This window comes from Mastomys coucha, unplaced genomic scaffold (assembly GCF_008632895.1).
Source record: "Mastomys coucha isolate ucsf_1 unplaced genomic scaffold, UCSF_Mcou_1 pScaffold14, whole genome shotgun sequence".
NCBI classification, from domain to species: domain Eukaryota; kingdom Metazoa; phylum Chordata; class Mammalia; order Rodentia; family Muridae; genus Mastomys; species Mastomys coucha.
In genome coordinates, this window is record NW_022196896.1 from 108,304,698 (window position 1) to 108,321,798 (window position 17,101).

The 17,101-nt window shown below is 42.0% G+C and overlaps 2 protein-coding genes and 1 long non-coding RNA gene across 3 annotated transcripts in view; 2 read left to right on the forward strand and 1 right to left on the reverse strand.

The window, feature by feature from the left end:
• Mff (mitochondrial fission factor) overlaps positions 1-3,393 on the forward strand; it is a 34,009-nt gene extending 30,616 nt beyond the window's left edge. The window contains exon 10 of the mRNA XM_031368997.1: positions 3,340-3,393. Within this exon, the coding sequence (XP_031224857.1) occupies positions 3,340-3,393 (54 nt within the window). The remainder of the gene's footprint in view (positions 1-3,339) is intronic.
• A 2,768-nt stretch (positions 3,394-6,161) lies between these two features.
• Tm4sf20 (transmembrane 4 L six family member 20) overlaps positions 6,162-17,101 on the reverse strand; it is a 12,556-nt gene continuing 1,616 nt past the window's right edge. Inside the window, exons 2-4 of the mRNA XM_031368176.1 lie at positions 12,807-12,872; positions 8,827-8,978; positions 6,162-6,524 (exon numbers count right to left, since the gene is read on the reverse strand). Of these exons, the coding sequence (XP_031224036.1) occupies positions 6,245-6,524; positions 8,827-8,978; positions 12,807-12,872 (498 nt within the window). The 3' untranslated portion in view covers positions 6,162-6,244. The remainder of the gene's footprint in view (positions 6,525-8,826; positions 8,979-12,806; positions 12,873-17,101) is intronic.
• LOC116088654 overlaps positions 9,919-17,101 on the forward strand; it is a 10,017-nt gene continuing 2,834 nt past the window's right edge. The window contains exon 1 of the long non-coding RNA XR_004117963.1: positions 9,919-10,995. This is a non-coding gene — a long non-coding RNA (uncharacterized LOC116088654). The remainder of the gene's footprint in view (positions 10,996-17,101) is intronic.

A 17,101-nucleotide genomic window follows, 5' to 3' on the forward strand; every position in this document is an offset into this window, starting at 1 on the left:
GAAAGAAAAGTGTTTTTTCCTGTTTTTCAGATGATTAAGCAATTTCTTTGATAGATGCTTTTTGTATCCACATCTCAACAGTAGTGCTTTTTAGGTCATAGTGTGGTACAGGACTTAGGAAAAGTCAAACTACCTAACTCTTCTTCATCACCTGTACAGATGGAGCTTAAAAACTCCTAACAAGTCGGGCAGTCTATCTGTGTGCAATGTTGTTTTGACTCTCACCTTAGTTTTCTATGAAGTATGTTTTTACCAAGTCCATGTGTGAATGACTTAAAAACCTAAAAAATAAGATATAAATGTAGTGTATTTAATAAACTGTCAACCAAAGCAATGTCTATGGAAAGATTTATTTCATCATATGGGGCTGTGGACTGAATATCTTATCAAAGTCTTCCTGTCCCAGGGGCAAGTAGTGAATTAGTGACCTGTGGGTCACAAGAGCCACCTGGGTTTCTCAGATCTCCAGCCCAGCACAGGGTTTGCTGGCACTGCAAATGGTTTGCTAATTTATTGTATCTGTGAGAGTGATTCAGGTTTATTTTAAAAGACAAAAACAAAACCTTTATAAAACTATGTACCTTTTTTTCCTATTGTAATAATACTTCCTTGCTAATATTCTAACTCATAAAAATTAAATATGAGTAAAGCCAAATTTTAGGAGCCTTTAGTATTCAAAAGTATATTTTTTCAAGAGCAGGTAAACTTCAGCTACAATATTCTTTGCACATCATCAGTTATCTTTATACTAAGAGGCTGAGGAAAGCCCAAGGTTTAGTAGGTTTCACAGTACTAGTCTTGAGTATCTATTAATCCAGGGGAGGGCTCCTTCTTGTACTTTGATATCATACCTGTATAACTTCTTCTGCTGAGCAGGCATAGAAAAGATTTCACAAAAAGGGTGGAAATAAAAGGACCTCCTGGGAGCTTAGTACAGAAGCTGTTCTTTTCCCTGATGAGTGTTATATAAATACCCCAAATTCTTAGATAGAATGTCCTACATTGATTAGGCAAAAGTTGCTAATAACCCAGATTGCAGTGGCCAGACATGGGAATGGGAATTAACAAATTCAATCCCAGCCAGGATAATCAGGAAATATTTTATTAGATACTTAAGCAGAGACAGATTTTTCAGTAAGCAGAGAGCAAAAAAACGATTTTGGATCCTGAAGGATCAAAAACATACCATTAGGGCTAACAAGCGTCAAAGAACTAAGAATAGCAGACATTACCACACTACTTCCAGAATTCTGATATTTGTCTTTCTAGTTCTGGAAATATTTTAGACGAATTTTATGTTCTTAAGGAATTGACAGATTAAGAGCAGTGGTGTGGGAGAGAAGGAAGCACACTAAGTAATGAAGACTGCAAGTCGCAAGATGACCTCAGAGGTAAAGGTGCCAGTATCAGGCAGCGGGACTGTGGTGTGAAGTCCTCTTCTGACTTCCACAAGCACTGTGGTAGTACACACACAGCCACACACATCATAAACACACAAATAAGTGTCTAAATGTAAATAAAAAATCTTAAAGAATGAGGATTATAAAAAGGTTTCCTGCTGGGCAGTGGTGACACATGCCTTTAATCCCAGCACTTGGGAGGCAGAGGCAGGCGGATTTCTGGGTTCGAGGCCAGCCTGGTCTACAGAGTGAGTTCCAGAACAGCCAAGGCTATTCAGAGAAATGCTGTCTCAAACAAACAAACAAACAAAGTTTTCCTGCAGAAAAGAAACTTCAGATGTATATTAAAGATGAGTTTTAGATTGGCAGAAACTGTTCAAATACGTTCTAAAATGAGTTTGAATTTGGGGATAGAAATGAGAGTTAAGAAACATTGGAAGTCAGGTTGCGGTGATGCATGCCTTTAATCCCAGCACTCAGGAGACAGAAGCAGGCAGATCTCTGAGTTTGAGAGGTCAGCCTGGTCTACAGAGTGAGTTCCAGGGTAGCCAGGACTACACAGAGAAACCCTGTCTTGGGGCGGGGTTGGGGGGGAGGAGAAGAAGGAGACAGAGAAACATAGGATTTTTGCAAATGACTCCTTTTAGTGTTGGGTGGGAAAGGGTACATCCATATGTCTATACAGACAAACATTTGCCACTTTGGATACCAGATTAAAGGTTGAATGCCCTCAAAAGATGATAACTTCAAGTGGCCTGTGGTCTCCATAAGACTAAAGTGCATAGAAATAACCTGCCATTTGTTCCCACCAGTGGTGTTACCCCTGGTCATTTCTTTTTGAAAGTTAGGTCTTTTTTTTGACTGAGCAGAGACCTGGACTCATGTCACCTCTTTCCAGGGCGATGAGAAAAGTCTAAGTTCTGTCTGGCCCAGATACCCCTGTCTAGCTAGCTATCTTATCTGTTCATTCAAGTACAGTGAGCTGGCATTTGTTTTACCTGTTTTTATTTCATGTCTTTTAGCAGTTGATATTAACTTAGTGAGCATTGTCCGCCACTAACATCTGAGTGCTGAAGGTAGCATTCATTCAGCAGACCAATACCTTGGCCCTGCCTGTATGAGGTACTGTGTACTGGTTACACCAGGAGAAAGTAAAATGCATGTGTCTTGGCATCCATGGAGCTTCTGCTCCAGTATAGGGCAGTGCATGTAGCAGTGTAAGAATCACATACAGAAGGAAATGCTAGCACCAGTACTGGAGGGATGGCTCACTGGTTAAGAGCATGGCCACTCTGCTTAAAGACCCAGGTTCAATTCCCAGCTCCCACATGGTGGCTTAGAACCATCTGTAGTCTTAGTCTGGCATTGCATGTACATAATGCACAAACGCACCCAGGCAAAACACAAATGCATATTAAATTAAAAGAAAAAAAAATGCTAACAGTGTCTTGCTAAATTCTACAGAGACGAGTGATGTCAGTGTTTGTCAGCTTGACCTTGACCAAAACTAGAGGCACTTGGGAGATGGGCTTATGGAATACTAACACCATTGTGCTAGATTCTACAGAGAAGAGTCTTGGTGGTTAATGTTAATTACCAGCTTGACTAAAGCTAGAACCACTTGGGAGATGGGCCTATGGGGGATTATCTTGGTTGTATAAGTGATTGTGGGAAAATTTTTCCTAATTGTGAGCAGGAATCATCCCCCACCCCCCAACCTTCGGTATGGTCCCCTGGATTGTATAAAGTGGGAGAAAGGGCTGAGCAGCGGCATTCATCCGTCTGCTGCTTGCCGATGGATGCAGTGTGACTAGCTGCCTTACCAGCTCCTGCTGCCTTGATCTCTGCAGTGATGGACTGGGCCTTGAACTGTGAGCTACTGTGTGCCACAATAACCCTTTCTCCTTAAGGAGCCTTTGTCAAGATATTTTCCTCACAGCAACAGAAGAAGAAACTCAGACAAGAGGGCCAAAGGAATCCTACTCGACATTAGACGGCTTGACAAAGTCAGTGTCAAACTCCTTAAGAACCATGATGTGCTGAGGGACAAAAAGGGTTCAGTCCTCAGAGGTAAGACAGGTCCAGGTAGCTGATGAGGATGCGGGAAAAGGTCTTTCTTAGTAAGGAGCAGAAGCGGAGCAAGGGTGATGAATGAATGGGTGGGAGGAGGTGGTTCCTGAGCTTTACATTCTTTAATAGACAGACAGACAGTTAGAAGGGTCTTCGTGTTTGAGGAGAATTATTGGCTCTGGTGAGTGTTCACTTGGTTAGTTGTGATCATGTACACAGGAAGACTACTAGATATATCCTGAAGATGAGCCTTAAGTGTTGATGGGTGTGTGGGGAGGGGTGGTTTACAGAGAATGTCTTCATGCAGTTTGGGCTAGAAAGGGGTTTGCAAATTCTTAATGTACTCGTTTATTTTATGTATTTGGCTGTTTGGCATGCCATGTGAGTTGAGTACATGTGAGGCCAGCACAGGGACCTGAATCCCCTGGGATTTGGGTTACAGACAGTTGCATGCCACCGTGGCCATCGTGTACATGCCTGGAACTCTGCAAGAGCAGCAAGTGCTCTTAAATGCCGAGCCATCTGTCCAGCTCACTTCAACAAAACCACTTTCTAACATTTGTTTATTTGTATTTGTGTATGCACAGTTGCCCTGCAGTCTAGAAGAAGGTCCTAGCTCCCTGGAAGCTGGAGTTAAAGGCTGCTTTGGGTGCCAGTGTGCGTGCTGGGAGCCAAAGTTCTCTGCAGGAGCCGTAAGTGCGCACCCAATGAGCCATCTCCCCAGCCCGCTTTCTTTTCTTTTCTTTTTTTTATTTTTTTATTAAATATTTTCCTTATTTACGTGTCATATGATATCTCCTTTCCCAGTTTCTCCTCCAAAAACAATAAAAAAATAAAAACAATCCCCTGTTCCCTCCCCCCTCCCCCTACTAACCAACCCACCCTCTCCTGTTTTCTGGCCCTGGCATTCCCCTACACTGGGGCATAGAGTGTTCACAGGACCAAGGGCCTCTCCTCCCATTGATGACCGACTTGGCCATCCTCTGCTACATATGCTGCTGGAGCCATTAGTCTCACCATGTGTACTCTTTGGTTGGTGGTTTAGTCTCTGGGAGCTCTGGGGGTACTAGTTAGTTCATATTGTTGTTCGTCCTAAGGGGCTGCAAGCCCTTCAGCTCCTTGGGTCCTTTCTCTAGCTCCTTCCCTGGGGATCCTGCACTCTCTGATAAGTGGATATTAGCCCAGAAGAATGGAATATACAAAGTACAATCCACAAACCACACGAAACTTAAGAAGAAGGAAGACCAAAGTATGTATACTTCATTCCTTCTTAAAAGGGGGAACAAAATACCCATGGAAGGAGTTATAGAGACTAGCAGAGACTGAAGGAAGGACAATCCAGAAACCGTTCCATCTGGAGTCCTTCCCATATTCATTCATCAAATCCAGACACTATTGTGGATGCTGGCAAGTGCTGGCTGACAAGAGCCTGATCTAGCTGTCTTCTGAGAGGCTCTGACAGTACCCAACTAATACAGAAGTAGAGGCTCCCAGCCCACTTTCAAATCATAAGTCCTGTGTACTGGCTGGTTTTGTGCGTCAACATGGAGTTATCACAGAGAAAGGAGCCTCCCTTGAGGAAGTGCCTCCATAAGATCCAGCTGTAAGGCATTTTCTCAATTAATGATCAAATGGGGAGGGCCCATTGTGGGTGGTGCAATCCCTGAGCTGGTAGTCCTGGGTTCCATAAGAGAGCAGGCTGAGCAAGCCAGGGGAAGCAAGCCAGTAAGTAACATCCCTCCATGGCTTCTGCATCAGCTCCTGCTTCCTGACCTGCTTGAGTTCCAGTCCTGACTTCCTCTGGTGATGAAAAGCAATGTGGAAGTGTAAGCTGAATAAACCCTTTACTCACCAACTTGCTTCTTGGTCATGATGTTTGTGCAGGAATACAAACCCTGACTGAGACACCTCGTAAAATTGAGATTGAAGTCAATTGTAGAAATGATAACATTCAGAAAATTGTAGATTTTTAGTTTTTTCTATTTCATAACATTTTAATACAATAAATACATTTTGTTTCCTTCTTTTAAAGATCAGCATAAATAAAAACCAGCTTCTAAAAGGCTGATTTTTTTTTCCCTAAAGTGTTACCATAAATCATGAAGAGATACAAACATAAGAGAATAGAGTAGGATGAATTGCCATGTGTCTGTCAGTTAAATAGAGCAGTTTTCTGTCACTGTAGGTTTGAAGGTAAAGTATTTCTAAAACATGGTCTTCCTCCCTAAACACACAATATATATTTCTTAAAACTAAGACACATTTCCATAACCATCAGGTCGGACAATTAGTTTTTTTTAGCAGACAAAAAAAGAAACAAAAAAGCTTCTCTCCCCAGGATCAGCCACTGAGGACTGTTTTCCAGAGTGGAGGGGTACCACACATACGATATGCTTCATGTGCGAGTTTGATTTGTCATTCCTTTGCTTTGGTTTCTCTGTGTAGTCCTGGCTGTCTTGGAATTTATAAACTAGGCAAGCCTCAAACTCTAGATCCTTCAGCCTCTGCCTCTGAGTGCTGGGTTCAAAGGCACGCACCAACCCTGCCCAGCTTGATAGGTTGGTTTTTATTTGTTTTGTTTTGTTTTTTTTTTTTTTTTTTTTTTTTTTTTTTTTTTTTTTGAAAGTTGCTTCAGAGATGATTCTGAAAACATCTGCTTGCACTAAAATGCCTCCGTGTTCTAGAAGATGCTTCATTATTGAACTTACAAAAGTATATATTTTAAATGCAATTTTCAAATTATTCAAAGTACTGGTATTCTAGTTTATTGCCCTTTATACAATTTGACTCCGTCGATGAGAGACACCACACAGACAGCCAAAGAAACCAATGAGTATCTGACTGAGCCCAAACAGGAGCTCAAGGATTCCAACAAGCAGGAGACTCATAAATACTGAGAAGTGGAAAATCCTGTATCTGTCCTCTTCAGAGTTGGAGTTGGGTATTCTCCAGTTACTGACCATGTTATTGAGAGCGAGGTTTTTAAAATCAGTAGGAGAAGCACAAGTGTCATTGAAGAACCACAGCAGATTGAAGGATTCAGGATGGAAGTTACTAGAGGGAAAAAGAAAAGGGTTAAATGTGCCTACTAAGACAATAAAAGCCCCAATATAGTAAAACCCAATGTGCATTCTTAAAGATTGCATACAGAAGCCATAGATAGCTAAGATCTGGTTCACCGAGCACATTTTCATAGCCCTGATGCTTAAAACCCTGTCTTAACACATTGTGTCATTCTCCATAGGACAGCTGATCTTAAGATGAACCATCTAACACTGATGCTCTCTCGTGTCAGGATGGAAATAAATATCAAAGTGGCAGAGGTGTGCTCGTCTGTGTAGCCTTTCTACTTGCCAAAGGTAGGAAAGCAGATGAGCTCACACACACACACACGCACGCACACACACATATGAAGAGAGTGAGCAAGCGGTTTTTCACATAGATCTGCTCTGAGGCCCAGATAAATGATTTTTACTCACAACATTTCAAATATGTGATTAAAATGATGTATGCCTCTATCATAAAATAAGCTTTTAGCCCTAACACATCTATCTCAATATGATTGGGAGGGGGTGGGCATCAATAAAATGGAATACTCTTAGGAAGAACATATTTCTAGATCCCAACAACTGATTTTGAACCTGAGAAAATAACAGTATTTATAACTCACAGCCTATGAGCCTATGGATTAATTACCCTGTTGTCTTGGCCTCCCCGGCTAGACTGGGAGGGGATGTCAGTGCTGTTGCACTCGCAGCTTAGCCTGCTACCCACTACATCAGTGAACTCTTGTTATTCCTTGAGGGTTAAATGTGTATAGTAGCTGTGGCTGAGAGTTCAAATTTTCCTTACTATTAAAGGAATTTCTTTGGGTTTTGTTTAGTTCACAATAATAACTGCTATGAAAATTTTGAAAGATCCTTTTTTACTGACTGTAGGTAATGAAGGAGATAACAGTTGTTTATTAAAATATAAAAGTTAAACCTGGTGGCTTTCCAGAACTAAGTGGCTACTTAAAGACAGCTAATAAATTAGATTGGTCTTCCTGTGTTTGAAAAGTATGCCTAAATTCAGGCATTGTGTTGTCTCAGTGGACCTTTTGTATGTAACTTCCAATGCTATGTTACTGCATGGCTTAAATATTTTTATTCCTGTCCGTAAGTATATAGCATGACCACATGAACCTACTAGCTGCTGGTTTTTTTGATTGATTGATTGATTGATTGATTGACTATTTCAAGTACAAAGGCTGGAGTGGTGCCTCCACGAACAGAGCACTTGCTATGAAAGCTGGAGGGCCAGACTTTAGATCCATAGCACACATATAAAAACCAAGGAGATGGGGTGGCCGTCTGTAAGCCCGGCACTGGTGGGGCAGAAGCAAGGGGGTCCTTGAACCTAGCTAGTTAGCTGAATCATCAGGCTCCAAGTTCAGTGAGAGACTCTCCCTTGGTAAATAAAGGAGAGGAACTGAGGAGGACACCTGTCATCAACTCTGGCCTCCTTATATGTTGGCACACATGCATACCTATCCACTCAGCACCAACAAACATTACAAAGATGGGAACACCATACACAAAAAAATTAAGCCATGTATGGTTTACAACTGATAGGATAGGTTCATATCAGATGAACAGATGGATTCTTCTGTTCTAAGAACATACTTCCATTCCAGAGGACCCAAGTTCAATTCTTAACACCCACTAGGAGCAGCTTACAACTGCCTACGACCCCTTCTACAGGGATCCATCACCTATGGCCTCCATGGATACTATATTCATAGTACAAACACACATACACTAAAAATAAATAATAAGGGCCTAGAGAAATAGCTCAACAGTTAAGAGCTTCTGTTGCTCTTACAGAGGACCTAGGTCCAGATCCCAGCATCTACATACTACCTCACAAACTATTCGTAACTCTAGTTCCAGGGGTACAGTGCCCTCTTCTGGCTTCCATGAATACTGCACACATGAGTGGTGCACTTGCATGCAGGCAAAATACTCCTTAAAATTTAAACAAACAAAAATCGTGTAAATTTGTAGAAAGTAAATGTTCCCCTCACTCATCCATTACTTTACCCCAAGGGTTACTTTTAAGAGACGTAGATATATATCCATGAATGGTTACAAGGTGTGTATAAGCCACCTGAGATAGACTAAACCATTTAGATGAGACCATACTCGAAGCACTCGGGATGTAGCAGCCCCACAACTTCTTTGTGAGACGTTGGATATTGGTATCGGTTTACCAAGTCCCTGCAAATGTTTGTCCCCAGTAGTCAGAACAAAGAGCCTAGCATTGTACAGCACGGTTAGCCACGCTGTGGGAGGCAGTGTGACAAAACTCCACTCACCTTAAGTTTTTCAGCGAAAATTCACAAGTGACAGTACTGTTGACCTGAGTGTTACAAATTAGAGGTCCTTCCGAGAGAGCCTGGAGCGATACCAACATGCAATACACAGCACCAATGACTGTGATCACACTTAGGAGTGATGAAAGAAACATCTGGAAAACAAAGCAGGGGAGTTTACATGTGTCCATTGTATGTCCTCCGTCTGTTTCAAGTTCTCCAGCAGCAACATGTAGCACTTACAGTCTAAGTCAGTTACTGACTGCAGTTCTCCAGTCAGTCTGTGCTCCTAGATCTTTTTTTCCCTTATTTGATGGTGTATATACATGCATGGCATTTGCACATTTGTGTGAGTGTGTTCTGCACATGCATGTGTGTTCATGTGTATGGTGTAAACCAGAAGTTGTTATCAGGTGTCTTCCCATATCGATTTTTATTCTCCAACTTATTTTTGAAACAGTGTCTGTCACCAGACCTGAAGCTGAGTGAACCATTTCACTAAGCTGGCTGGCCCCTGAGCTCCCTCATCTACCTTTATGCCCCTCTAACACTCGCGTTTTTAGGCAGGTGCCACCTCACCCAGCTTTTCTGTGAGCCTTAAGAATCCAAACTCAGATCCTGATGTTTGTATGATGAGCACTTCACTTACCTAACCACCTCCCTAGCCCTGTGTGATCCTGGGACATGAGAATACAGTTTAATTAGGTGCAGATTTTTAAAGAGGCAGAGATCAAAGTCCACTGTTGAATTAGAGTTGCCAGAAGATAATTACACTTGTTAATGTCTCCAAAAAATCTCAACTGCTTTATCCCTGGGTTTATGAATTCCTGTGGTATATGGTTCCAACTACACTGAACCTCCACTAGACCTTTTCTGCCTAATTTTTTATTTCTGGGCTCTTGGCTTCCAACTCCTCCATGCATATTTGGCTGATGTTGTAAGCAGACAGTGGCCAACATCCTGAAGCAATCAGCAGCAGAGTTGAGAGTGTAACTGCTCAGCTGGGCTCCTTGGAGGGGACATGTTGCTATTTGGGGCCTTCCAAGGCAGGGTGGATGTGTTAGCAACCTTGGTCTCCGCCCATCAGATGCAAGTATCCCTTCATTCTCACAACTAAAAGCCATCTCAACAATGGCACATGTCCATTCGGAGTAGGGGTGGAGGGTCTAAATACCGCGCTGGAGAATACCATGCTGGAGGGAAAGCATGTACCTTTTCTGAATCCAAGGCACACAAATAGTGTGAAATTTGGCATAAAAAACAAAAAAAGGTTGAATGTGGTTTTCTCCCCAAAGGATAATTTCTGTGTTTCGCAAAGCTGTTAGTGATTATGATTATTTCAAAATCAAAAATGAAAATAAGAAAGCCTTGTTCTTTCTGTATTAGCTCCTAGAGGATTGTGGCCTCGTGTGCAAGTACCTCATGCTATCCTTCAAATAACCCTAAAAGAGGTTTATAAAGTGGAGAAGAAGAGGTTGACAGCTTATTGGGAAACTCATCTAGGAAATACTCATGCTCCCATTCTTGTCACTTAGCGTCCTTAGCTGGAAGCACACAGAAATGGGAGTTAGGATCAATTATAAATCCTGATTCTCCATCTCTACTGTGATTTATACAAGCTCCCGAATCTACTCATCAAGAAGAGCCGCTGTTACCTCTGACCTGTTACTTCCTGAGTGAGCAATCATTCAGTGAGTCAGCAGAATCTTACATTGGGAAACAAGAAAAGGGGAAGGAAGGAAAGATGAAACCTGCAAGGCCCTGCTGCCCCCTCCTGCCCTGTCAAGAAGGGAGGAGAACTTTATGCCACCATGGCCTTCTCTTGACCCAGAAGGCACCAACTGTAACCTGGACACCTGGCTGCCTGCAACTGGAAAGCTTTTGTAAGGTGGGGGTGGGTTACGACATGGATATAAGTAGGTGGTCACTATTTAAATAACTAAAACTATTGCTAATGGCATGAATAGTATTACAGAATGCCTCTGTTTCCCTCTCCTCCCCCCACCCCCCAGCAGCTCTGGAAGATTCTCAGCTTTGAACAACCCGCGAGTTTGCTGAAGCATGACTGAATTATTTTCAAGGCTAGTGTGAGCAAAACAACCTAATTTAAAGCTGGGATCTATATGAAAAGTGTCTCTGTTAAGGATTGGAAAGACGGCTCAGTGATTGAAGGTACATGCTACTCTTCAGAGGACCCAGGTTCAGTTCTAGCATCCACTGTTCCACATCCTGTAACTCCCTCTTCTGACGTCCTTGGGCACTGCACTCACATGCACAGATGTAGAGAGACAACATAATGGAAAAATATCAAATAGCTCGGCTGTTCCCACCTGCTTGTATCCTTAAGGGAGACAGGACTTAGGGGATTATTTTTCATGAAAGGGGATATGCAAAAACATTTTTAATAGAAAATGGATTTGAGAACAGTTCAGGTGTTCAGATACTTTTCCAGTTCAGAGAATCAGAAATAAACCAGGAGGTCTTGAAAACTTGTGAGTATCACGTAGAGAAGTGAGGTCAAGTCAAACTGCACCAAGGTGTGGTAGCTTAGGAACAAAAGTGACAGACTGTAGAAACCAGAGTACTAGGAACAAAGACAGACTACAAACATTGTGGTTAAAGTGATTGTTGTAATCCTAAATAAACAGAATACCAGAAGCAGGCTCTGTTTAAAACAAAAAACAAAAAACAAAAAAACAGACAAACAAAGCCAATCTTATTTTCTGGGGCTAGAGAGATGGCTCAGCAGTTAAGAGTCGCTGCAGATCTTCCAGAAGACCCAGATGCAATGCAATCCCCAGCACTCACGAGGCAGCTTCCAACCCTCCACAACTCCAGCTCTGCGGAATCCAACACCCTCTCCTGACTTCCTCAGGCATGGACACACATGCAGGCAAAACACCCATATATATAAAGTCATGATTAAAAAAGGAGGCCCACACCCTACCTTCTATGAACATTATTCTCTTTAGGACAGTGGTTCTCACCCCAGCCCGTGTTGGGATCACCTGGTGGTTTGGAGGAATTTTACATGAAGAATCTTGGGAATGGGGCAGGCACTTGTGTTTTTGAACACAAGTATCTCCCTAGATACTTGTGTGTTCCCATCTGATTCGGAACCATTGATTTATGCTGAACTCAGCCCCATGTATTCATGATGGATGGGTGCTTATCAGTGGTCTTTACCAGCCTTAGAAAATTAGACCCTTGATGTCAGGTTCATGGCTTACATTGTGTACGGACTGGAAAATCAGAGGAGGCTGCTGGGTTTAGAAAAAACTCAATATGCTACCCTGGTGAATTTAAAAAAAAAAAAAAACAGTGCTTTGGTCAATAACAAGATCTGCCAGGCATGGTGGCACATACATGCCTTTAATCCCAGCACTCAGGAGACAGAGGCAGGTAGATCTCTGCAAGTTCAAAGCCAGCCCGGTCTACATAGTGAGTTCCAGGACAGCCAGGGCTACACAGAATCTGTCTTTAAAAAAAAAGAAAAATACCCCATCTTATTAATTATTAATTGAAATAAACTAAGATCTGACTATTGCACACATTAGAAGTTTTTGAGGGATTAAATATGGTAGGTATTAAATGTTTCAAAAATAATTGTCTACTTTAAAAACAATATGAACTAATTAAGGGCAATTAACCTAGCAAACTAACCTTTCTATATGCACACACACAAAACAAACAAAACTGGGGGTACATTTGCCCTAAATATTATATAGAACTCAAAACAAGATTTGAAATGGAATACAGTTCTGTACAGGACATGAGTTCTTTCTTGAAAAACTTCCAATACTTTAGATGAGCCAGAGGTTGAAAAAAAGATCAAAGGCTAGCTCCAAAGCTAAATTTCTAGAGAAAAGAGAAAGTCTCTTGTCACTCTTTGTGTGGCGGTTTAACCAACCCTGACAGGTGCCCACGGCTGAGGCCCAGCGAGAGCTGATGCACCGCTTCCAAGCCCACTGCTTTGTACTCACCCCGGTCTTATTATTGCAGCATGCTCTTTTTCTCGCTGCCAAGGACATTGCTGTTGCTGGGATGGCCTGGAAGGAAAGTTTCGGGAAAGATGAGTATTATCTCTTCTCATCAGATGAAAACTCAGTCATCACCACCTTCCATTTATTTTATTGCCCCTTAGGGGAATTCGGGGCCCGAGAGAACGAAATCTAATCTAATCTAATCTGACAGCATCTAGTCTTAAGGTCAGTTTCAGCCATAAAGACTGACAGGGCAAGAGTTGACAGCAGTTATGAAGCTTTCTGTCCACGTTCCTGTTTACCCTGTCGGCTGCAGCCTCTGGGTTTTAAGTAGAGTAGGGTGGCTTATTAGTGCATGACTTTTGGATTGGTTCTATCACTCAAATTTACCTTTAATGCTCTGTCTCCCACTCCACCTTTCTCCCCCCGTTATTTCTCCTCTCCATGTCAAGTTACTATAACCTTCAGCTATATCTAACTTCCTGTAAATTAATTAAGCAACTCAATCTAGGAAGAAGAAAATTGATGGTTTTGTTTGCCTGCCTTTGGCAGGGACCAATTCACCACCAGTGCCACTGGTTAATTGCTCTTAATTCTACACCCCAGGCTACCATCATCTTGCTAGGGTTCTCAAGCCTATATTTGAGAATAACTATTGGCCCCCCATGCCCTTCTCTGTCCCTGTATCTGTAATATGCACTGACCATATTTTACACTAATGTTTAGTAGGAGTCGTTGGTTGGTTGGTTGGTTGGTTGGTTGGTTGGTTGGTTTGTACAAACAAGACAAGCCTTGTTTCTCCTAGAATTCACTATGTAAACCAGGCTGGCCTCAAACTCACAGAGATCTGCCTGCCTCTGCCTCCTGAGTGCTGGGATTAAAGGCAGGCAGAAGTTTGGTTTATATTGCATTCTGTACTGCGGTATCACATTAAGAGTTAGTTTTCTATTTTTAAAAAGACATCTATCAGCTATGACTAGAACTCTTAACTAAGAGTGTTGTATTGTTGAACACAGAATATCAGTTGCTTCCTTCCACTTAGGAATTTTTAGCTGTGATGGGTGTTTGGCAGCGCATCCCCGGTACCCTGGAATGGCTCCCCCACTCTTCTGCCCTGCTAACATGAGCAGGCTCTGTCACTACATATCAGGTGTTAGAACTTGACATGTTTTGGTCTGTGCAACCCTTGTAACAATCCTCAGGTGTAGCACTGGTATATGGCCTGTTGGTCCACTGTCAAACCATAGGTGGTCTAAGTTGGAAGCGCTTGCCTAAGAAAGGAGAGTTCAGAGCCACACTAGACACGTGGTCTCTAAGCCACTGCCCCACATTGCCCTACAGTCCATAAAGCCACTCACTCTTGGCTCCTGGAACCCCAGCACTCTTGCTCATGTCAAGCTCCCTCTACTTGTTCCTTCCCCGGTTGTCTTGCAAAGCCACATCTGCCTGGTTTTTCTAGAACAGATTTAGGTCTCCCACAAGGCAGCTTTCCCAACACTCGTCACCCCGTCTAATCGCATGCTGACTTCATGTCACTTTGTGTCCTTGTCAAGCTTTGTTTATACACTGAACGCTGATACCTTTCCAATTCAGAAGCCACACATCCATATGGATGTCCAGCTACCCCTGTGCATAGCTGAAAGCCCAGAAGGAAAGGGAAAAGAAACCTTTGTCATCATGGATACACTGAGCTGTTTTCGTTGTTCCCAGAAAGCACTGCTTTCTGATCCTATATAACAAATGAAGTAGAACAGAAACTGATAAGTATGAACCCCCCCCACCCCGTCACCTCATTTTAATAAATAAAGTTTTATTAGAACCCTAACCCATTTGCATATTATCTGTGGCTACTTTTGAATTAAAATGGTAGAGTTGAGTATTCCTAAATATATTTTGAATGCATGAGATTTTTGTGAAATTGAGTCTCGCTTCTCTTCTTTTTATAAATAATTACAGTTTGTTTTCTTGGCAGGAACCCATGCTTTCCTCCAGTTCTAGAAATTGTATATTTTCATAAAGGAGGCACACAAGAGCCTTAGTTAAAAACTGTGATAGAAGACAGACTTTGGGGAGTCCTCTAGGCGCTTGAACATGAGAGCAATATACGGAGCCTTAGTTCAGCATGAAGATAGAAGCTCTGTTTTGTAAAGGTTTTGCATACAGTCTTCTAATCTGTTTGACGTACAGCCATTGGTTTTTCACTAAGATTTTAATAACTGGCTTTGAAAAATTACCCTTATGTAATGGGTAAAGTCAATAAAAAGAATGAGTAAGACCAGGCTTACAGTTAACTTTATATTAAGTAAAAGAGCCGTTCTGTTTATATTTTTCAACAAACATTTTAAAATGCTTTTAATGCTTGATCAAGTAACATTTATATTGACATTCCCCCTCCCCTTAGTAGATAATTTTAAAGATAATTAACTACAAAATGTTTTACTTGGTTACAGTTTCAAAAGATAAAAAGGTTCACCTCTGATTGGGGTTGGTCATAAAGTCATAAAATAAATGACTTCATAAAGTTATCAGTAATGAGCCCCAGAGGTTTGTGTTATATGCAGTTTCCTGTAATGTTCCCATTTCTGAAGGGAAGCTGACTTGAAATGTAGGAACTGCCCAGAGGTTTTAAGGACTGACCAAATGTTCAACACACTTAGTGAATTTTACTTTACAAAGTGTCTGCAGAAGTGAGAGTTGACAGATGTCACAAGGGATATAATTCCCCTTGGAAAAGATGTGATTCAGCCTTTTATATAAAGCCAAGAATCATGAAAGTATGCTTGCCTTCAGAGCACTGCTGTTAGCGCCTGTTTGCTTGTGGGGCTAGCCTCCAGCCTGTGTGGGGAGCATCAGACTTCTTCTCCATGAGTTTGATGCTCTAATGATCTTTAGTTAATATTTATTGAGGGAAGCAAGATAGGCAAGACAAGGAGTCCAGATTCTCTGAAGTGTTTTGCAGGTGTGTAGACCTTTCTATGACTCAGCTTCCTGGTCCTTTTACTTTATGGATTTTTATCTTTGACCTCTGTGGGCCTGAGACAGAGATTGAGGACTATGGTATTTTAACTAGCTTTGGCATTAGATAAATCTAGAACTGGGTTTCACACCCATTGTGTGACCTGGCTAATATCCTCATCCTTCTGTTTTCTGGTATATAAAGTACAAGTGATAATTGCAGCCCAGATGATTGTAGGGCTGAAACTAGGCAGCATGTGTACCACACACACACACACACACACACACACACACACACACACACACACACACATGCCCAAGAGATGTAGATGGGTGCCATCACTACTCCGTGCACTTTAGTACTTGTAGCAGATCTTTAAAATATTCTCTCCTGTGTTTTCAGCAATGCCCATTCATATCTAAAGATAGCTGAGTTTTTCGAAATGGTCTGTCTCAGCTGGAGCTTTGCAGAAGCTGCCTAGCTCAGATGTGCTGTGCAGGCTTCAGACTTTTGACACCAGGTGCAAAGGCGGCCAGCCCTGCTCGCCTGCAAGGAGCCTCCTAGAGAATGCGAGCCTGACACTTTCCTTTTACTTCACACTTTTACTTCGCACAGCAGTTTGAAGAAATAGCCCAGATTTTGCAAAAGCTTTTCCTGGGGTGTGTCTACCTGGAACAGATAGCTAGATCACTCCTGTTGGCAAAGGCAAAAAAAGGCATCAACCTGTGGGAAGGCTCCTGGAATTGACTACAGTGCCAGTGGGCTCAAGTCCAGGGTGTCAGCCACAGGGCACAGTTTTATGTGCTGTGGCCCTAATAGGTTTTGTTGCTTAGGGTTTGGGTTTGGTTGGCTGTTTTGGTTTTTTGGTTTTTTGGGTTTTTTTTTGTTTTTTGTTTTTTGTTTTTTTTGTTTTTTTTTTTTTTTTTTTTTTTTTTTTTTTTTTCCGTTTGTGAGCTGGTTGCGTTTTTGAGACCCAGTATCATTTTGTAGCCCAGGTGAGTTCTAATTTTGTATCCTCTGATCTCATCCCCCTCAGTGGTAGGATGCCATGTATACATCACCACACTCTGCTCTAAGAATATTGTTATGTAAGCTTAAGGAGAAAATCAGTAGCAGTAAACTGAATAGCAGTCCATAGGTGGGAAAGGTGCTCAGGAATTAAGAGCACATACTGCTCTTGTGAAGAACCCAGGTTTGGTTCCCAGCACCCACATCCGGATGCTCACAAGTGCCTTTAACTCCAGCTCCAAGGACCATATGCCCTCTTCTGACCTCCACAGGCATTTATGTGCACACATACACATACACACACACATTGCATATATATATATATATATAT